Source organism: Pseudorca crassidens, chromosome 3 (assembly GCF_039906515.1).
Source record: "Pseudorca crassidens isolate mPseCra1 chromosome 3, mPseCra1.hap1, whole genome shotgun sequence".
NCBI classification, from domain to species: Eukaryota; Metazoa; Chordata; class Mammalia; order Artiodactyla; family Delphinidae; genus Pseudorca; species Pseudorca crassidens.
Genome location: NC_090298.1, coordinates 34,109,441 through 34,131,983, shown reverse-complemented (window position 1 = coordinate 34,131,983; position 22,543 = coordinate 34,109,441). Strand labels below are relative to the sequence as shown.

General features: G+C 40.1%; 1 protein-coding gene and 1 pseudogene across 5 annotated transcripts in view; both read left to right on the top strand.

Moving 5' to 3' along the window:
* The first annotated feature begins 709 nt into the window (after window positions 1-709).
* The window catches only part of PRKAA1 (protein kinase AMP-activated catalytic subunit alpha 1), a 46,077-nt gene continuing 24,243 nt past the window's right edge, over window positions 710-22,543 (top strand). For 3 of the 5 annotated variants that reach the window (XM_067730582.1, XM_067730586.1, XM_067730588.1), the window contains exon 1: window positions 710-859. In XM_067730582.1, coding sequence (XP_067586683.1) covers window positions 733-859 — 127 coding nt within the window. In that variant the 5' untranslated portion in view covers window positions 710-732. Of the gene's footprint in view, window positions 860-2,064; window positions 2,189-22,543 lie in introns of all 5 variants that reach the window. The other 2 variants (XM_067730583.1, XM_067730585.1) reach the window with 2 other exon arrangements.
* LOC137221236 (non-histone chromosomal protein HMG-14 pseudogene) lies at window positions 15,095-19,138 on the top strand (annotated as a pseudogene).

Here is a 22,543-nt window from a genome sequence, read left to right as displayed (position 1 = left end):
CCTTCCTCAGAGCTTGTTGTGGGGAGAACATTTCAGGAGGGCATCCAGCAGGAGGAAAGACCAACATCTCTCGCTTCTTGAGCTGTCGAGGTGCCCAATAGCAACTTAGTGGCTCAAAGTAAAAAAGAGCAGCGCGGGTGGCAGGTGGAGTGGAGGAAAAGGAAACTTCATCAAAGATGCAAGTGACAACTCCCAGGGGCTTATAGATTCCATCCGAACAGGAAAAATGAAAAGGTTAGAAAACAGTGGCAGGGTGGTGTCTCCAGCCATGTTTCAATTCACGCTGCACTGATAACAAGCCACATATCTGCCTTACCCAAGCAACTTCCCCAGTGCCCATCTCCCCACCTTGGAATAGGAAGGGGAGCGGGTCCCCACGACTCCGGAGTAATAATTAGGGGAGACCACTGCCTGTAGAGACTCCGCCAGAGGAAAGGAGCCGAGGGGCTGCGGCCCTTCTCTGCAATCCAGTAAGCCCCCTCCCGAGCGCAGGTGGGCGGGCGCCCGATGCCGCAAGGATGCAGGGCATGGAGCGAGGTACCGGGGCCCCTCCCAGAGACCCCCGCCAGCCCCGCCAGGGGGAGCGTCTGCGCCCGACGGCTGGCTGCGGGGACACGGCGGACGGCGCAGGGCGGTGGCTCGGCTACGCGGCTCCCCTCCCGCGTCCCCACCCTCTCCCCGCCCGCCCCCGGCGCGGCCCTGCCCGCCCCCTCCGCCCCATCCCGCGGCGCCATGCGCAGACTCAGTTCCTGGAGAAAGATGGCGACAGCCGAGAAGCAGAAACACGACGGGCGGGTGAAGATCGGCCACTACATCCTGGGAGACACGCTGGGGGTCGGGACGTTCGGCAAAGTGAAGGGTGAGGACCTCCGGGGCAAGGCTCGGCCTCAGCCCGGGATCCGAGTGACTTCCGCCTTTCGCATCTCTTCATCCTCCCCCGCCCCTTGCGTTCCTCGTCCCCCGGGCTCGGCAGTCCCTGTCCAGGCTCCGGCCGGAGTAGAGCCGGAGGCCACGGCGGGACTGCGGAGCGGCGCCCCCTGGGAGGGCGGGGGTGGGGTGGGGACTGGTCGCCATGGCGACGGTGCGACGGCCGGAGGGGCTCGTCCGTGCGAGGGGCGGGGATGCAGAGGTGCGAACTTTCCCAGGCCTGACGGTCGGGGGCTGCACTACTCGCTCCCTTAGCTGGGTGGGGGCGCCGGGGTCTTGGCCGGGAACCCTGGAGAGGCGGCCCGCCGTTCGTCCCAGCTGTGATCCCTCGGCTCAGGGCCAGCCCATCGGTTCCCTGGCCGTCCTCGGCATTGTCCGTATTTCAGTCCTCTTCAGAAGGCTGTTGACTTACCTGCCCTGGCTGATTCTCAAGTGTGAAATGTGTTCCCCCGAAGTAAGGTTGCTTTGGGGAGTAGTTTACAGAGTTAAAAAAAAAAAAAAAAGGCTATTTTGTCGGAAAGGATCACTAATTTTTTTCGGAGCAGTTAATGAATATAAACTGGTCCTACATGTATTTGCGATCCTTGGTTTATGGTCTGAAAGCAGACGCCGTGCCTTCAGTGTTTCTGAATTACCAAACCTGGTAGGCAGTGCAGATTTTGCTTCCAGATAGTGTTTATTAATTCACTGATGCAGTTAGTTTCCGTTTATTTTCACAGGATATTTATATTTTAATTAATAGTTTTATGTACATTACTTGAAAAAAAATTTTTTTCTTTAAAGAAAAGTGGAATCGCTTACCCTTGTGTTTCAATACAGTATTCCGGAAATAACAAACTTGCTCTCCAGTCCACCAGTGCTGGCACAAAAAGTTTAATTGCAAATTTTGTGAGGCATAAATATTTTTCCTTCAAAATATTTGACTTTATTATTAGGGATGTAGAGGAAGGAAGTATGGAACTGATAAAAATAATTCATGCATTGGCTTTGGATAAATAGCCTGTGACTTGCATATACTAAGCGCTTGGTAAATATTTGACTTGAAAGAGAAAAAAGTTTGTGAAAGTCTGTACAGTGAATTAACTAACTGAGCCTTGCTCTATCGGAGCTAAATAAACATTTTCTGATTTTATCTAGGGATGGAAGAGGAGAGCCCTTCCTTCTCTTGCTCTTTCTGAGTCATAGAACTGGAAAATTGCTGTATAGCCCACAGGGAAGCAACTGCCTAAACCTTCTTAAGAAAATCAGCAAGGCCAACAATGTAAGAAAGTAAGAAGCAAATGCCAGAATAGGGTAATAACAGCCATTAGGGTGGGTCTGTATTAGGCCAGTAAGATGTTTCTGTGCTTCTGAAGTTATTTATTTTTGGTGATGTTGTCTCTTTACTTGTTAGCAATTACAAACTTTCAGTTTATAAGTATTTGTAAGAAATACTCATTAATGCCACCCAAATAGTAATAACAGTTTTGATGCCTTCACCCCTCCCAGAGTTCTGTTTGGATTAGGATACTCATTGTTTTCCTAATATAGACCTGAGCAGAGTCAGGTCTCACTTTCTTATTGGCTAGGTGGCTTTTGGCATGGCAGATAGGAAAGCAAGAGGATATTTCTCATTTCCTGGGTTTGATCTGTGATGTGGCTGTGCCTTGAATCCCTCCAGTGACTGCTATTCCTTAACCTTCGCTCCTCCACATGTGCTTCTCTTGAAATACCACACACTGTCAAAGTCAACAATCTCTCCAAATATAGAAAGGCCAGTATTAGTCAAAGGATCATAGGTTTTATAGATATGGTTCATTTGTTCATAAATACATTAATTGATGGTGGTCAAAATCTTCAACCAGTGCATTTTTTAAAGTTGTTGAACAGTTGGAATGCTTTCTGTCCCAAATAAGAAAATCCAACTCAGCCTAGCCAAGAACATCTCTTTCTGTGGTTCTCTGTCCAGAGCAAGGAAGCCCCAGCATAGCCCTCATGAGTCTCATTGGCTCAATCATTCCCTCTGGCCAGGGATACCATGTGCTAACTGGCTTAGGCTTGTGTTCCTATAAGTAGGCACTAGCAGGAGAGATGGTATTACCCTTAGAGGAATATGGCCCACTCCTGGACGTGTGTGTGTGTGGGGTGGGCATCTTCTTCTGAAGTACTTGAATAGTATGGGGGGACAGAGTAGATACCTACACAGAAATGGGTTTTTTTTAGAAGAGAGGAAGGGGGACATAGCTGCCCAGTGAGCAAGCAAAAATAGCCACTGTAGTGGTGACGACGGTAACTTACAGTAGCCAAGAATTTGACAAGAATTCTTATAAATTATATGATTAGCCACATATTTCAATGGAGACAATTTGGATTAGCTAGAGGTTTTAAAATTAGTCATACACATTGCTAAATTTAACATAGAAAAGGAGTCTAATAGAGGATGTTATACAGATATGCAGAAAAATTCCCGATATGGTATTCCATCTTATAGGAAACTTATGGGGGGGGTTCAGAGAGGACTTTAAATTCATATGAATTATTTTGTTTCTTGTTACAGGTTTAAAAAAGATCCTTTGGTAATTTAATGGTAACATTTTGAGGGGAAACTTTAAATAGACAGCTACGGTTAGTTTGGGATTATGCTTGAATTATCTTATTATTTCCAAGATACTTTTTTCTCCCCCCCCACTCCCCGGTTGTCAAGGTGTTAGTCTCCACTCCCTTGTGGGGTCTAGTCCCCTTTCCTCCCAGAACAATTATAAAAGCATGGATGAACAGAGTCATGTTACTACTGCAGTAAATTTAAATGACAGTTTTTGTTAGTTTTCCAAAAGAAGATGCCTCTTTAGTAGGGTGGGTAGTCTTTGGCAAATGAGCTGTTTATACATACAATCTATTTATTAATTTGGTGAGTATTTCTATATAAAACTGCAATTTAAGATAAATAGGTGACTCTTTGAATGAATCAAAGAAGTTACTTAAAAGCTTCTTTAAGTAAAAAATCGATATGTGAATTAGAGCTATATATATCAGCATGGGTGAATTTCAAGTATATAAGGTTAGGCCACAAAAACAAGAAGTTGAAGAATATATATAGTCATGTTATTCATATAAAATTTAAAAACATGCAAAAACACTCATGCATTACTGGTAGGAGGACAAATTTGTACCACCTCTATAGAGTATGACAGTATTTATTAAAGTTAACCCAGCAATTCAACTTCTAGGAATTTATCCTACAGGTGTATGAAATAATGAGTTATTCATTATCATATTGTTTATAAATACAAGAGATTGGAAGTAACCTTTCTAGTAGGACAATAGTTAAATTATGGTTTATCCATAGTGGTATACCTTGCAGATATTAGGAAAAAAGGAAAAAAAAACAAGCGACTTCATATAATACAGGGAACAGTTTCCAACGTGGGTTTTTTTTGGGTTTTTTTTGCGGTACGCGGGCCTCTCACTGTTGTGGCCTCTCCCATTGCTGAGCACAGGCTCCGGACGCGCAGGCTCAGCGGCCATGACTCACGGGCCCAGCTGCTCCGCGGCATGTGGGATCTTCCCAGACCGGGACACGAACCCGTGTCCCCTGCATCGGCAGGCGGACTCTCAACCACTGCACCACCAGGGAAGCCCTCCAATGTGTATTTTTAAGAGGAAAAAATAAGGGGATAGTAGAACAAAGTATATAGTATTCCTACCATTTGTGTATAAAGAGCAGGGACAAATTAAAGTAAGTGTAACTACTTGCATATGTATAGAGTGTCTCTTTAAAGATACACACGAAACTGTTACATTAGTTGTTCAGGGGAGGGGAAGTAGGTAGCAGAGGGACATGTCACTGTATATCTTTTTATAGTTTTGAATTGTGTAGTGCAGGTATTATGTATTCAAAAGAATATATAAAATTAAATTTGTAAAATAACCATATGAAAAACATTGTTACTGGATCATTTATGGATTCATACCTGTGGGAAAGACAAACACCACATTCAAGATAGTGGTAACCTCTAGGGAGAGAGAAAGGAGAAAGGAATCTGGGAGGAGTCAGACTGGGCTTCAGTTGCATCTGTTAATGTTTTACTGCTTAAGCTACTGTTGGGTGGAACATGGGTATTTGGCTTGCCTTTTGGGATGCCTGAAATGTTTGGATAAGGAAAAGTACCTTTCTCACATTTCCACCTATAGCTTTTAAAACTCATCTCTCTCTAGGATTAAGTTATTTCCCTGATGCTTTTAGCAGTGAGATTTTTTTTTTTTCAATTTTAGAGTGAGAATGAAATAGTTGGGTGATTAGAATATCTTTATAAATATTTCCATCTTTGTGGCGTCTCTTTATCAGTATTTAAAATTCTCTCTTTCAAAGTATGATCTTGTTTTACTTCAGGATTACATAGCTGATTAGAAGAGCATCTGTTACACTGTTCTACAGTTAGACAAAGTTCCCTTTAGAAAGCAATAACAGGTTGTTAGCTAATATTTAGTTGACTCATCTGTTGCTTTTGTTGTGCGGGAGACATTGTGAATTCTGGTAACCTTTGCTGTGAATGACTCAAGTCTTTCATGGCAGAAATACCTGTCTTCTATTTCACTGAAAAGCAACATCTTAGCATTACTGTAAAACAGTGACAGTCTGAAGAGTAACGTTTTGAGCTTTGGAAAAGGGGAGAAATATCTTAGTAATGCATATTCCTGACAAAGTCCATTTACTGCACTGATTGACTTATGGAGCAGCAGTTAATTTGGCTGTAACTGAGTTAAGTCACTGGAGAATCTTTAGCCTAGTTTTGAGAAAAAGTTCAGGTTTTGATATTGTGCCAAGGCTTTTTTCCCCTTTCCACTGCACTTTGATGGTGGGGTAGAGTGGAGAGGTCCAAGACTTGGAATATTTCTAATTAGAAGACCGGTTCCAACTTGATCAGTTAATAGCTTTACTTCAACAAATTAATCTCCCAGAGCCTCATGTTACCTGTATCATAGGTTTATTGTGAGGATCGAATGTGATAATGTGTTTCCTAAGCTATAATAAGGTGACTATATTTTCAAAAGTATTACGCTACTGAAATTCTAATGCTGAAGTACGTTGCCAGTTGGATTCAAGGCAGATATCTGTGTTCTTACAAATAAGGAAAACATGACATATTATATTATGGCCTTAAATTAGTAAGATTTTGCTGGGAGGAAAAAGGGAGAAAAATAATAGGAGATACTGCCTACTCTGAAAGAGAAAATATTTAGAGAATCAATGTTGGGACACATTTTAAAACTTTTTTTTTTTTGCGGTACACGGGCCTCTCACTGTTGTGGCCTCTCCCGTTGCAGAGCAGAGGCTCTGGACGTGCAGGCTCAGCGGCCATGGCTCTCGGGCCCAGCCGCTCCGCGGCATGTGGGATCTTCCCGGATCGGGGCATGAACCCATGACCCCTGCATCGGCAGACGGACTCTCAACCACTGTGCCACCAGGGAAGCCCAACATATTTTAAAACTTCTGAGGGAAAAACCTGGATCCAATTAAGACTGGGAAATACCAGGTTAAACGTTTGTTAGGTTTCCTTACGGCAGGGCTCTTTAGAGCCATTACTATATTAATATGTATAATGAGTTTCCAAAAGGGAGAGCAGACATCCTTTCCCAGACTCCTTGATTATGAAGTCTTTTTCTGTGGAGAGTCTCCAGTCCTAGTGTTTTGTAGAGCATACTTTAGAAAGTCTATTCTAATAATTTTAGTTTTATGATTTTTCTAGCCCATAGAAACTTAGAATCCTGAAATTAGAACATTGGAGAGGAGGCTGTGAGTTGACTCCTGATAGTCTTTGAAGGATGAGACACAACTTGAAAAAGCAGAAAACCCTAGGAGCTGGAACATAATAGTCTGGGAGCAAGAAGTAACTCCCATGGATGTCACTGTGTGAGGGCATAGGGAGTAACTGATGCTCATACAAGGTGAACATTTGCTTGGTTCCCCATCATCACTGTGTTCCATTTAAGAATTCTTGGATGGGACTTCCCTGGTGGCATAGTGGTTAAGAATCCGCTTGCCGAGCAACTAAGCCCACGCTCCACAACTACTGAGCCTGTGCTCTAGAGCCCGTGAGCCACAACTACTGAGCCTATATGCTGCAACTACTGAGCCTATATGCTGCAACTACTGAAGCCCATGCGCCTAGATCCCGTGCTCCACGACACGTGCACCGCAATGAGAAGCTCGCTCACTGCAATGAAGAGTAGCCCCTGCTTGCCGCAACTAGAGAAAGCTCATGTGCAGCAACAAAGACCCAACACAGCCAAAAATAAATAAATAAAATAAATAAATTTATAAAAAAAAAAAGAATCCGCCTGCCAATATAGGAGACATGGGTTCAATCCCTGGTCCAGGAAGATCCCACATGCCGCGGAGCAACTAAGCCCGTGCGCCACAACTACTGAGCCTGTGCTCTAGAGTCAGTGAGCCACAACTACTGAAGCTCACATGCCTAGAGCCCATACTCTGCAACAAGAGAAGCCACCACAATGAGAAGCCCACGCACTGCAACGAAGAGTAGCCCCCACTTGCCGCAACTAGAGAAAGCCTGCGCGCAGCAATGAAGACCCAACGCAGCCAAAAATAAATAAATAAATAAATTGATTAAAAAAAAAAAGAATTCTTGGACATGTGTAGTTCAGTTTAGAAAACCTGTTTTCAAAAAAGATTACTTTTGTTAACTTGTTGATTTTAATGGTGGATATCATAAACCTATCAGTTTCCTAGGGCTGCAGTAACAAAGTACCACAAACTGGGTGGCTTAAAACAACAGAAATTGTTTTGGAGTTCTGGAGGCCATAAGTCCGAAATCAAGGGTTTAGTAGGGTTATACTCCCTCTGAAGGCTTTAGGGGAGAATCTATTTCTTGCCTCTTCCAGCTTCTGGTGGCTCCTGGTGGCTCCTGGTGTTCCTTGGCTTGTGGTAGCAAAGCTCCATTCTCTGCTTGTCTTCACATGGCCCCATTTGTGTGTGTGTGCCTGTGTTCTCTCTTTTTCTTATAAGGACACCAGTCATTAGACAAAGAGCCCACCCTACATCTAGGATGATTTCATCCTGAGATCCTTAACTAAGTACACCCCCAAAGACCCTATTTCCAAATAAGATCCCATTCTATGGATATAGTAGACGTGAGTTTGTGGGGAGGGGGACACTTTTCAACCCACTGCACTTGCCATTACAGTTTATGTGCTTTTATTTGTTTATTTATTTGGCCGTGGTGCACAGCTTGTGGGATCTTAGTTCCCTGACCAGGGCTTGAACCCAGAGCCTGAACCCAGGGCCTGGCAGTGAAAGCCCTGAGTCCTAACCACCGGACCGCCAGGGAAATCCCTATGTACTTTTAGTTTTATGTTCTTAATTTCTCCCTTATGATGCAGTCATCCCTCAGTATCTGTGAGGGATTGGTTCCAGGAGTCCCTGAGGGTACCAGCATCTGTGGATGCTCAAGTCCCTTATATTAAGTGACGTAGTACAGTCGGCTCTCCATACCCTCAGGTTCTGCATATGGGGATAGGGAGGCTGAATGTTTATTTACTGAAAAAAATCCTAGTATAAATGGACTGTTGCAGTTCAAACCCGTGTTGTTCAAGGATCAATTGTACTTTTTGAGTAACTTTTTTAAATTTTTAAAAAAAATTTTTGTGGTAAGCGGGCCTCTCACTGCTGTGGCCTCTCCCGTTGCGGAGCACAGGCTCTGGACGCGCAGGCTCAGCGGCCATGGCTCACGGGCCCAGCCGCTCCGCGGCATGTGGGATCTTCCTGGACCGGGGCACGAACCCGTGTCCCCTTCATCGGCAGGCGGACTCTCAACCACTGCGCCACCAGGGAAGCCCTTGAGTAACTTTTAAACTGGTTTAATAGAATGAATAAAATGTCTTCTTTGGTATCTTGTATTAAAACATTGAAATCAATAGGAAGCAGGTATTTATTAGACTGGATTTATTTTTCATATACAAGAGAAAGGTCATAGTAGCAGTGTCTGGCACATAGTAGGTGCAGGTGCTCAATAACTATTTCTTAAATATATGAATGAATTTTTAGAATAAGTCTTATTAGTATGGGGCATTCAGTCTATTATTCTTTTCAAAACTACAAGACTGTAAATTAAGGGTTCTGCTTATATCTTCAACTTCTACTATTTATGTTTTATTAAAAGGATATTTAGTATTATTATACTATGTAATATTCTTTTGAGGATTATCTTTTTAAAAATATCACATTTCACTTACCCTTTTTGGAAAAAGCACAAGTTTTTGAGACAGATCTGGCTTTGTATTTTTGCTTTGTCAGTCACTAGCTGTGTAACTTTGGGCAAGTTATTTCATCTTCCTGTGCCTCAGTTACTTGTAAAGTGTTGCTAATAATACTAGTCTTCCAGGGTTGGTGAGAGTTGGAGTCAGTATGTTTGGGTACAAAGTGGGTATGTCATGAATATTAACTAGTGAGTTGTATACCTTAATTATGTATTATAAATCAACTAGATTTATATGTTAAAAAGTAGTAGTCATTTAAAAAAATCTGATTTCAACTTAAGTCAAATGAACCTGTTTTCACCTCTGTGCTCTTCTATGACAGAATAAGTGTTTCTATAGTTTTTGGGTAGTAGGTGAAATCCTTGTCAAGGACTTGGCACTATGTATATGTATGTCTAGCAATATTATGTTGAAAATTAACCAAAGTTAGGAAATGGGTTGAACTTTGGAAGCTAGAAATCTCTGGTATTGATGGGATAGAGGAGGATGGAGCAGGTTAGTGAGATTGAAGCTTATGGGGATGGAAACTAGATGCATAGAAATTACAGCTATTATTTATTTAGTACTTATTATGTACCTGGATCTAAGTGGATAAAAGGGACAAATCAAAGAGCTGAGATAAGATTGGCTATATAGGATTAAATCAGAAAATTTAGGACTGATTAGCTAGGAATGGGGGACAGGTTTGGAAGCAATGGAGAATATATAACCCTGAATAGCAATAGCCATCCTTTGTTTATTGAGCACTTAACTGTGCCGGTCACTATGGAAAGTGCTTTACAAAGCCTACTTCATGTCACCCTTATGGAGTACGCGGTATTCTGATTTTGAATAGAAGGTTGAAGTAATTTAACTTGTTCAAGTCAAACATTTAGTAAATACCTTCGTGCAGGACCAAAGCCCAGATCTTTGTGACTGCAAAGCCCATGCTCTGTACACAGATTGCCTTCTCATGTGGAAGTGGAATTGGGTGCTTAGCCCTACTCCTGAAAAAGATGAATCTGTTAATACCTATCATTGTTTTTTCCTTCTCTTTGAAATTTTTCTTAATTGAATAGAATATTAAAAAGTAAAATTTGAAAAAAAGACCAGAGTAGAATAACTTTTAATTATGGCACATTATCATTTTTATGTAAATATTTTCGTATAGCTGGAAAATGTAGAATACATATACAATTTTTGTTTGTTCTTTTCATGTTTATGAGAGCATTTCATGTAGTTTTTCTATGAGTCTGTTATGTTGGAATGACAATATGTTAAACTGTTCTCTGAAATTGGTCATTTAGGTTAATTGCAGTATTTGTTCTTATATAAGACACTGTAATAAACATATTTATGCACATTTTTTCATTTACTTAATTCTAAGTTAAATTACAAGTCCAGGAACAACAAATTAAAACAAAAATGAAATAGCACCTTTAATGCTATTCTAGGACATTAATTGCCTTTTTATTGCCCTAAAATGTACTGTTGGTTTACACAGCCATGAAAAAGGAATTATTATACTAATATTCCATTAAAAGAACCAAACTGTTGGGACTTCCCTGGTGGTGCAGTGGTTAAGACTCCACACTCCCAACGCAGGGGGCCTGGGTTCTATCCCTGGTCAGGGAACTAGATCCCACATGCATGCAGCAACTGGGAGTTCGCATGCCACAACCAAGGAGCCTGCCTGCCACAACTAAGACCCAGTGCAACCAAATAAATAGATAAATATTAAAACAAAAACAAAAAAACCCCAAACTGATCATGTACTCTGCCTATTGACTTAGTTTGGAATGTCTGCATGTGTGAGAATTTGAATGATCTCTTTACAGTTGTTGTCATGACACCTTCCCCTTCCCTGACATTGTCTTAATTTTTGTTTGAATATTTATGCAATAACACTTTTGTGATTTCTTCCACTGTTTCAAAAGTGAAGAAGTTATGCCTCTATACTTCTAATTAATTTATAATTTGATGAAATGCTCAAGTTTTAGAAAAAAGTTTAGCTATACCTTGATTGGTGATTGATTTCATTCTGTTTATTCTGCCTTCTTTATTTTTTGGGGGGGGCATCTATTATTTATAGGTGGAATGATAGTCTACTCCTTATTACTCATGAGTTGAATTTTACTTGATTCCCTATGCCTTGTCTATCACCTTCCCTCCTGCTCTTGCTAATTTCTTCCTAACTTTTTGGTATGTGCTCCATAAAATTTTCTGTCACATATCTGCTGCAACTTACTGCTTTCTAAATGATTTTAGTTGTTCTGTTGTAAAGTTTGTCTTGCACTCTCTTATTTCATAACTTCTTTATTTTCTTATCATCATGAAATAGTTAATAATTTTCCTAGAACATTCACATATTTCTCAAGTGAGCATTATTAATGTCCATTCTTTTAGTTTGCTTGTTTAATTCTTTGGGACTCGTTTTGGTGTTTCTTACCTTACAGTTACTTTGGTCCTCTTCAGAGGCCAGGAACGTCCCAGGGACCCAGGCTGCTTTCCATTGGTACTTTCCCTGGCAGCGTTAACTGGCGTATAGTAGATGCTCCATACATAAGGCCAAATGAATGAATTTGAGAGAATGCTTTGCATTTCCTATTCCGGGTCCTTATTTCATGACAGAATGTACATCAGGAGTTTCAGATAAGCCCTAATTGTTTCTTAAAGTTAATTGGGGTTGAAAATAAGCAGAGTATGGTATAAGAGGAGACTGGTCAATGAATTGGAGTTTCATCAACCAGTTGAATGAATTGGGTGATGAATTGGAGTTTAGACCCAAATGGATTCTGCCAATATTAACTGGTATTGTTGCTATTTCCCAGTTCTGTTTCAGTTGTGCAGTTAAAGGGAAAAGGTTCCTACTAAGCCATGCTTGGAGTTTTGGGGGGTAGTTGGGACAAATGAGATTAGTACTTACTCAGTATCAATAAATTAGGTCTCAGAAAGAAGATACTTCCTGAATTAGGGTTTAACAGTCAAGTTGACTCCTCTTAATCACATCTGATTGGTACTGGAGACTGTAGAAAACCTTATCAGAAATTAGAATGTGCTTGATTTCTACAGTTCATTTCAGCTGTGACTATAGGTTTTTCTTCCTCACTGGTTTCATATATATTTTAATGATGTTTTGATGGAAATATATCCAGTGCATGTTACCATGCCATCTTTCAGAAAGCTTCTATAATTTCTTAGCTATGAATGGTTCTTTTTTTTTTTTAATTGAGGTATAGTTGATTTACAGTATTATATTCATTTCAGGTATACAACATAGTGATTCAAAATTTTTATAGATTTATACTCCATTTAAAGTTATTATAAAATGTTAGCTATATTCCCTGTGCTGTACAATATATCCTTGTAGATTATTTATTTCATATTGATACACAGTTTGTACCTCTTCCTCCCCTACCTCTGTCTTGCCCCTCCCCACTTCCCTCTCCCCACTGGTAACCACTAGTTTGTTCTCTATATCTGTGAGTCTGTTTCGGTTTTGTTATATTCACCAGTTTGTTTTATTTTTTAGATTCCATGTATAAGTGATGATATACAGTATTTGTCTTTCTGTCTGACTTATTTCATAGCATAATACCCTCCAGGTGCATCCATGTTGTTGTAAATGGCAAAATATCATTCCTTTTTATGGCTGAGTAATAGTCCATTGTTATATATGGATATATATATATATATATATACCACATCTTATTTATTCATTCACCTGTTGATGGACACTTAGGTTGCTTCCATGTCTTGGCTATTGTAAATAGTGCTGCTATGAACATTGGGGTGCATGTATCTTTTTGAATTAGTGTTTTTGTTTTCTTCAGATATATACCCCAGGAGTGGGATTGCTGGATCATATGGTAGTTCTACTTTTAGTTTTCTGAGGAACCTCCATACTATTTTCCATAGTGGCTGCGCCAATTTGCATTCCCACCAGCAGTGTACAAGGGTTCCCTTTTCTCCACATCCTTGCCAACATTTGTTATTTGTAGACTTTTTTTTTTTTTTTTTTTGTGGTACGCAGGCCTCTCACTGTTGTGGCCTCTCCCGTTGCGAAGCACAGGCTCCGGACGTGCAAGCTCAGCGGCCATGGCTCACGGGCCCAGCCGCTCCGCGGTACGTGGGATCTTCCCGGACTGGGGCACAAACCTGTGTCCCCTGCATCGGCAGGCGGACTCTCAACCACTGCGCCACCAGGGAAGCCCATATTTGTAGACTTTTTGATGATAGCCATTCTGACAGGTGTGATGTGATATCTCATTGTGGTTTTGATTTGTATTTCTCTGATGATTAGCAATGTTGAGCATCTTTTCATGTGTGTATTGGCCAGCCATGGATGGTTTTGAGATTAGGTGAACTATATAAATCGTACTTACAAGAAAAGTTAGAGATTCCCTTTACATTGTAGTAGTTTAAAAATGGCACTTTTTGGAGATTAATCCTTTGTCAGTTGCTTCGTCTGCAAATATTTTCTCCCATTCTGAGGGTTGTCTTTTCATCTTGTTTCTGGTTTCCTTTGCTGTGCAAAAGCTTTCAAGTTTCATTAGGTCCCATTTGTTTATTTTTGTTTTTATTTCCCTTTCTCTAGGAGGTGGGTCAAAAAGGATCTTGCTGTGATTTATGTCATAGAGTGTTCTGCTTGTATTTTCCTCTAAGAGTTTTATAGTGTCTGGCCTTATATTTAGGATTTTTCTTTTCTTTTTTTTTTTTTTTTAATATTTAGGTCTTTAATCCATTTTGAGTTGATTTTTGTGTATGGTGTTAGGGAGTGTTCTAATTTCATTCTTTTACATGTAGCTGTCCAGTTTTCCCAGCACCACTTATTGAAGAGGCTGTCTTTTCTCCATTGTATATTCTTTCCTCCTTTATCAAAGATAAGGTGACCATATGTGCGTGGGTTTATATCTGGGCTTTCTATCCTGTTCCATTGATCTATATTTCTGTTTTTGTACCAGTACCATACTGTCTTGATTACTGTAGCTTTGTAGTATAGTCTGAAGTCAGGGCGCATGATTCCTCCAGCTCCGTTTTTCTTTCTCAAGATTGCTTGGGCTATTTGGGGTCTTCTGTGTTTCACAGATTGCCAACAAACACATGAAAGGATGCTCAACGTCACTAATCATTAGAGAAATGCAAATCAGAACTGCAATGAGGTATCACCTCACACCAGTCAGAGTGGCCATCATGAGAAAATCTACAAACAGTAAATGCTGGAGAGGGTGTGGAGAAAAGGGAACCCTCTTGCACTGTTGTTGGGAATGTAAATTGATACAGCCCCTATGGAGAACAGTATGGAGGTTCCTTTAAAAATTAAAAATAGAACTACCATACCACCCTGCAATCCCACTACTGGGCATATACCCTGCGAAAACCATAATTCAAAAAGAGTCATGCACCACAATGTTCATTGTAGCACTATTTGCAGTAGCCAGGATATGGAAGCAACCTAAGTGTCCATAAACAGATGAATGGATAAAGAAGAAGTGGCACATATATATAATGGAATATTACTCAGCCATAAAAAGAAACAAAACTGAGTTATTTGTAGTGAGGTGGGTGGACCTAGAATCTATCATACAGAGTGAATTAAGTCAGAAAGAGAAAAACAAATACTGTATGCTAACACATGTACATGGAATATAAGAAAAAAAATGGTTCTGAAGAACCTAGGGGCAGGACAGGAATAAAGACGCAGTCGTAGAGAATGGACTTGAGGACACGGGAAAGGGGGAGGGTAAGCTGGGACGAAGTGAGAGAGTGGTATGGACATATATACACTACCAAATGTAAAACAGATAGATAGTGGGAAGCAGCTGCATAGCACAGGGAGATCAGCTTGGTGCTTTGTGACCACCTGGAGGGGTGGGATAGGGAGGGTGGGAGGGAGACGCAAGAGGGAGGGGATATGGGGATATATATATATATACATATAGCTGATTCACTTTGTTATACAGCAGAAACTAACACACCATTGTAAAGCATTATACTCCAATAAAGATGTTTTAAAAAAAAATGGCACTTTTACTTTATGATTCCCTGATAATCCTTTGGGTTAGACTATGTTGCGGTTGAACATTTGCTCATGTGCTGGGAAGATTTGTATTGTGGGAGTATTGTGAAAGTTAAGAAAGGATCTGGGCGGGTCCCAGCATCAGCTTCGCGAAGGCTCTCGGCCTCTCGGCCTCTCGGCGTGCCGCGGCCCGCAGGCACCCAGCACATGCCCGCCCCTCCGCCACAATGCCCAAGAAGAAGGTCAGCTCCGCCGAGGAGGAGCCCGAGAGGAGATCTGTGAGGTTGTCAGTTAAACCGGCTCCCGCAAAAGTGGAAACGAAGCCAAAAAAGGCAGCAGGAAAGGATAAATCTTCAGCCAAAAAAGTGCAGACAAAAGGGAAAAGGGGAGCAAAGGGAAAACAGGCTGAAGTGGCTAACCAAGAGACTAAAGAAGACTTACCTGCAGAAAACAGAGAAACTAAAAATGAGAAGAGCCCAGACTCTGATGAAGCAGGAGAGAACGAAGCAACTCTGATTCATATCACACATCCGGTCCTGTCAGCGGTCCCTGTCTCCCTGCTTGTACAATCCAGAGGAATATTCTTATCAACTATTTTGTAAATGCAAGTGTTTTAGTAGCTCTAGAAACAGTTTTAAAAAGGAGGGAATCCCACCTTATCCCATTTTTTAAGTGTAAATGCTTTTTTTTTTAAGAGGTGAAATCATTTGCTGGTTGTTTTTTGGTACAACCAGAAAATAGTGGGATATTGAATATGGAAGGCTTTGATTATCTTGGGTGTCAGCTTAACATTCCACAGATGAGGGGTAGCTTTTATATCCTATAATACAAAGCATACTAAATGGCAGTTTGGAGTCAGTTGTGCATTTAATGTCTTAAACACTTGAAATTACTTCTTTTCCCATGTTGTTTTTGGTTGAATTGTTTCCTAAAGCAAACCACTCACTCCTTGATCTTGGCTCTCCTGGTCAGAATTTTGTGTACTCTGTAACATCTTTGGTTGTGGTAGTCCAGTTCTTCTCGTAACTTTGTTAATGTGCTCTGAACGATTGACAATTTGAGTATGTAGTGTATATGATACTAAATTGTGAATTAGTGGGACTTACGATGTAACAGCATATCAGTATTTGAAGATATTGGTACTTGATACCCTGCCAAGGAAAATTTGCCTCCAAATTTTAAGCTGGAAAGTCACTGGAATAACTGTTCAGAAAAGAATCACAACTACATGATTTTTTAGATTTTTGGTACGTATGTTAAGAAATGTATACAATTTAGGAACTTCCCTGGTGGCACAGTGGTTAAGAATCTGCCTGCCAATGCAGGGGACACGGGTTCAAGCCCTGGTCCGGGAAGATCCCATGTGCCTCGGAGCGACTAATCCTGTGCACCACAACTACTGAGCCTGCACTCTAGAGCCCGTGCACCACAACTGCTGAGTCCGTGTGCCACAACTACTGAAGCCCACGCGCCTGGACCCCATGCTCTGCAACAAGAGAAGCCACCGCAGTGAGAAGCCTGCGCACAGCAAAGAAGAGTAGCCCCCGCTTGCCGCAACTAGAGAAAGCCCGCGCCCAGCAGCAAAGATACAACACAGCCAAGAAAAAAAAGAATTGTATACAATTTAAATATCTGTGCTGATCCTCAAAACAACCAGTAAAATCTCAATTATGAAAAAAAAAAAAGGAAAGGATCTGGACAAAATGGAAGGTGAACTTAGGTGGTAAGTTACATTCTTGAAAGGGACTGAGTTAGGACTCTGATTTAAACACTTTTCTTTGAGTCTTATTTAACAAAGACTTTTTCTTCTATTGTGAAATATCTGTATAACCTAACCTTAAATTTAATATTATTAACTAAAATATTTAAGCAAAGTAGCAAATGCTTAAAAAATTCAAAATAATGAGGAACCACCCCATCCCCTGTCCACCCCTCTCAGCTGCAGGGGGTTTCATGGGGCAGAAGATCCCTTCACTCATTGTCTTGGTTGGCTTGGTGGGGAAAAAAATGTTAAATTGTTGAAAACCATTGGACCCGATGATCTGTAAGGTTCTCTTTAGTTCTAAAATTCTAAACTTCTTATTGTTAAATCGTCAAGAGCACATATTAAGTGAGGAGCAAACAATGTGTCTTTTTTTTTCTTTTAGAAAAAATAATTATCTCATTCCTCCCGTGATTAAAAACCTGCAGTGGTTCCTAGTCCTTGGGGGTTTTTAAAGGATGGTCAGGCTCGGCTCCTTCCTAAGTCCCAGATCAAGCAGGAAAGTCTATTGAGATTGGAATAATGAGAATAATTCTTTGTTTAAAATAATGTTTTAAATACAAGGAGTTTAAAATATCAATGCTGAGTTTTCAATTTGGAAATAGTAAAAAATATTATATTAGTCTGCCAGCGCTGCCATAACAAAAATATTGCAGACTGAATGGCTTTGACAACAGAAATTTATTTTCTCACAGTCCAGAGGCTAAAAGTCTGAGATTAAGGTTTGGTTTCTTCTGAGGCCTCTCTCCTTAGCATGCAGATGGCTGCCTTCTCTCACTGTCCTCACATGGTTTCCTGTGTGTACCTCTGCTGTTTCTCTGTGTATCCATATTTCCTCCTAAAGGCACACTTGTCAGGTTGGATCAGGACCTACCCCAACTGTTTCATTTTAACTTAGTCATCTCTTTAAAGGCCTTATTTCCAAATACTATCACATTCTGAGGTACTAGGGATTAGGACTTCAACATATGAATTTGGGGAGAGACACAATTCAGCTCATGAAGGATTTCTTGTTATCATTACCCTTGATTTTCAGCTGGTAATTATGAAGATTACCAGGGAAAGCTCTTTGATATTGGTCTTACAAACTATGTTCTAATTTAGAAGAGAACATTTTCTTCCTGAAAAACTAAAACTCTCAATCACTTATTTAAAATTGAAAAAAAATTTTGTTTTGAAAAGTAATACATGTATATGTTAAAATGTCAAATAGTGCTAAGAGGTCTATTTATAAAACAATTTCCTACCCCCACTTTCAACTCTTAGCTGTTTCTTCTTGTATTTATCTTTTCAAAAAATTTTTAAATTTTTTATTTATTTTATTTTATTTTATTTTAATTTATTTAATTTATTTTATTTTTGGATGCATTGGGTCTCCATTGCTGTGCACGGGCTTTCTCTAGTTGCGGCGAGCAGGAGCTACTCTTCATTGCAGTGTGGTGGCTTCTCTTGTTGCAGAGCATGGGCTCTAGGCACGCAGGCTTCAGTAGTTGTAGCATGTGGGCTCAGTAGTTGTGGCTCGCGGGCGGTAGAGCACAGGCTTAGTAGTTGTGGCGCACAGGCTTTGTTGCTCCACGGCATGTGGGATCTTCCTGGACGAGGTCTCGAACCCGTGTCCCCTGCATTGGCAGGTGGATTCTTAACCACTGTGCCACCAGGGAAGCCCTGTTTTTTTAAAACTTCCACATTTCTATTTGATAATGCATGCATAAAAGTTATCTTAATTCTTGTTGACAGACTTTTTGTTAAATTCTTATTATGGTTGATGAGGATTTTAGTTCGTTCTTAAGTTATTTTATTTTTATATTGAGGTATAGTTGATTTACAGTATTATATTAGTTTCCAATGTACAACATAGTGATTCAAAATTTTTATAGATTATACTTCATTTATAGTTATTATAAAATATTGGTCATATTCTCTGTGCTGTATAACATATCCTTGTAGCTTATTTATTTTATGCATAGTAGTTTGTACCTCTTTATCCCCTATCCCTATCTTGCCCTTACCCAATTCCCTCTCCTCACTGGTAACCACTGGTTTGTTCTCTTTACCTGTGAGTTTGTTTCTTTTTTGTTATATTCACTAGTTTTATTTTATTAAAATTTTTAAAAAAAATTTTATTGAAGTATACTTGATTTACAATACTGTGTTAGTTTTAGGCATATAGCAAAGTGTTGTGGATATATATATACATATATTCTTTTCCACTGTAAGTTATTATAAGATATTGAGTATAGTTCCCTGTGCTGTACAGTAAATCCTTGTTGTTTATCTATTTTATATATAGTGGTATCTGTTAATCCCATACTCCTAATTTATCCCTTCCCATCCTTTCCCCTTGGGTAACCATAAGTTTGTTTTCTATGTCTGTGAATCTGTTTCTGTTTTTTAAAAAAGTTCATTTTTATTATTTTTCGATTCCGCATACAAGTGATATCGTATAATATTTGTCTTTCTCTGTCTGACTTCATTCAATATGATAATCTCTTAAGTCCATCCATGTTGCTGCAAATGGCATTATTTTATTCTTTTTTATGGCTGAGTAATGTTCCTCTGTGTGTGTGTGTGTGTGTGTGTGTGTGTGTGTGTATCACATCTTCTTTATCCATTCATCTGTTGATGGACACTTAGCTTGCTTCCATGTCTTGGCTATTGTAAATAGTGCTGCTATGAACGTTGGGGTGCATGTATCTTTTCTTCTTCTTTTTTAAAATTTTTTCTGGCCTTTTGGGAACAGTGTCATCTTAGGAGGAACTTGCCTTTCTCATCTTATGCTTTTTTTTAAAAAAAATAAATTTATTTATTTATTTTTGGCTGCGTTGGGTCTTTGTTGCTGTGTGTGGGTTTTCTCTAGTTGCAGCAAGCGGGGTCTACTCTTCATTGCGGTGTGCAGGCTTCTCATTGCGGTGGCTTCTGTTGTTGCGGAGCATGGGCTCTAGGCGTGTGGGCTTCAGTAGTTGTGGCGCACGGGCTTAGCTGCTCTGCGGCATGTGGGATCTTCCCGGACCAGGGCTCGAACCTGTGTCTCCTACATTGGCAGGCAGATTCTTAACCACTGTGCCACCAGGGAAGTCTGCATGTATCTTTTTGAATTAGAGTTTTCATCTTTTCTGGATGTATGCCTAGGAGTGGGATTGCTGGATCATACGGTAGTTCAATTTTTAGTTGTTTTAGGACCTTCCTACTGTTTTCCATGGTGGCTGCACTGATCTACAGTCCCACTAGCAGTGTAAGAGGGTTCCCTTTTCTCCACACCCTCTCCTGCATTTATTATTTGTAGATGTTTTGATGATGGCCACGGTGTGAGGTGATACCTCATTGCAGTTTTGAATTGCATTTCTCTAATAATTAGAGATGTTGAACATCTTTTCATGTGCCTATTGGCCATCTGTGTCTTTGGAGAAATTTCTATTTAGGTCTTCTGCCATTGTTTGATTGGCTTGTTTATATATATATATATATATATATATATATATATATATATATATGGGCTTGTTTATATTTTTGATATTGAGAGAGCTGTTTGTATAGTTTGGAAATTAAGCCCTTATTGGTCTCATCATTTGAAGATATTTTCTCCCAGTGCTTAGGTTGTCTTTTCATTTCCTTTGCTGTTCAAAAGTGTATACGTTTGATTAGGTCCCATTTGTTTATTTTTGCTTTTATTTCTTTTGCCTTGGGCTGATCTAAGAAAATATTGCCATGATTTATGTCAAAGAATATTTTGCCTATGTTCTCTGCTAGGGAGTTTTATGGTATTATGTCTTGTATTTAAGTCTTTAAGCCATTTAGAGTTTACTTTTGTGTATGGTGTGAGGGAGTGTTTGAACTTCATTGATTTACATGAAGCTGTCTGGCTTTCCCAACACCACTTGCTGAGGAGACTGTCTGTCTGACTTACTTCACTAAGCGTAATAACCTCCAGGTCAAAGATTTTAGTTCTTTTGTACCTTTTCCTCTACACCCTCATTCTCTTAATATAATTATGTCACACTTTTAAAAAAATCCATATTTGGTGTTTTCATAATTGTGACTGTGTAAAAACTATCTGCTAAGCCAATACTATGACTATATTTACTTAAAGAACTTTTCATTTTTCCTGGAGTTATTAATTTACCTCACTTTTTCATTTGCTTAGTTTTCGTCTAACCTAAGGCTAAATTCTCCACATCTTCAAATGCTTCTGTAAGATCTTTCTCAATGTAACATTACGTACTTTCAAACCTGTCAGATAATTTATCTGTCTATTCTTTTTTCTCCCTAGAAATAACCGTCCTGGATTCTCTGCAACATTTCTGTCTGGATTTGTTGCCTTCCAGCCTTCTACACAGCTGTTACCTATGACTTTGCTTCATTACCTTATTGGGGATTCTCTTCTTTTTCTCCTATATTGGATCTCTTCTTACTGAATACCATCTTGGTTTCTTTTTATTTATTTATTATTTAAAGAAAAATTTTTTTAGTTTTAATTTTCTTTTTGAATTTTATTTTATTTTTTATACAGCAGGTTCTTATTAGTTATCCATTTTATACATATTAGTGTATACATGTCAATCCCAATCTCGCAATTCATCACACCACCCCCTCCCCACTACTTTCCCCCCTTGGTAGCCATAAGTTTGTTCTCTACATCTGTGTCTCAATTTCTGCCCTGCAAACCAGTTCATCTGTACCATTTTTCTAGGTTCCACATATATGCATTAATATATGATATTTGTTTTTCTCTTTCTGACTTACTTCACTGTGTAAGACAGTCTCTAGATCCATCCACGTCTCTACAAATGACCCAATTTCGTTCCTTTTTATGGCTGAGTAATATTCCACTGTATATATGTACCACATCTTCTTTATCCATTCGTCTGTCGATGGGCATTTAGGTTGCTTCCATGACCTGGCTGTTGTAAATAGTGCTGCAATGAACATTGGGGTGCATATGTCTTTTTGAATTATGGTTTTCTCTGGGTATATGCCCAGTAGTTGGATTGCCTGGGTCATATGGTAATTCTATTTTTAGTTTTTTAAGGAACCTCCATACTGTTCTCCATAGTGGCTGTATCAATTTACATTCCCACCAACAGTGCAAGAGGGTTTCCTTTTCTCCACACCTCTCCAGCATTTGTTGTTCATAGATATTCTGATGATGCCCATTCTAAATGGTGTGAGGTGATACCTCATTGTAGTTTTGATTTGCATTTCTCTAATCATTAGTGATGTTGAGCAGCTTTTCACGTGCTGCTTGGCCATCTGTATGTCTTCTTTGGAGAAATGTCTATTTAGGTCTTCTGCCTATTTATTTATTTATTTATAGCTGTGTTGGGTCTTTGTTGCTGCGTGCGAGCTTTCTCTAACTGTGTTGAGTGGGGGCTACTCTTCACTGCAGTGTGCGGGCTTCTTATTATGGTGGCTTCCCTTGTTGGGGAGCATGGGCTCTAGGCACGCGGGCTTCAGTAGTTGTGGCACGTGGGCTCAGTAGTTGTGGCACGCGGGCTTTGGTATTTGTGGCTTGCAGGCTCTAGAGTGCAGGCTCAGTAGTTGTGGCGCACAGGCTTAGTTGCTCCATGGCATATGGGATCCTCCCGGACCAGGGCTCGAGCCTG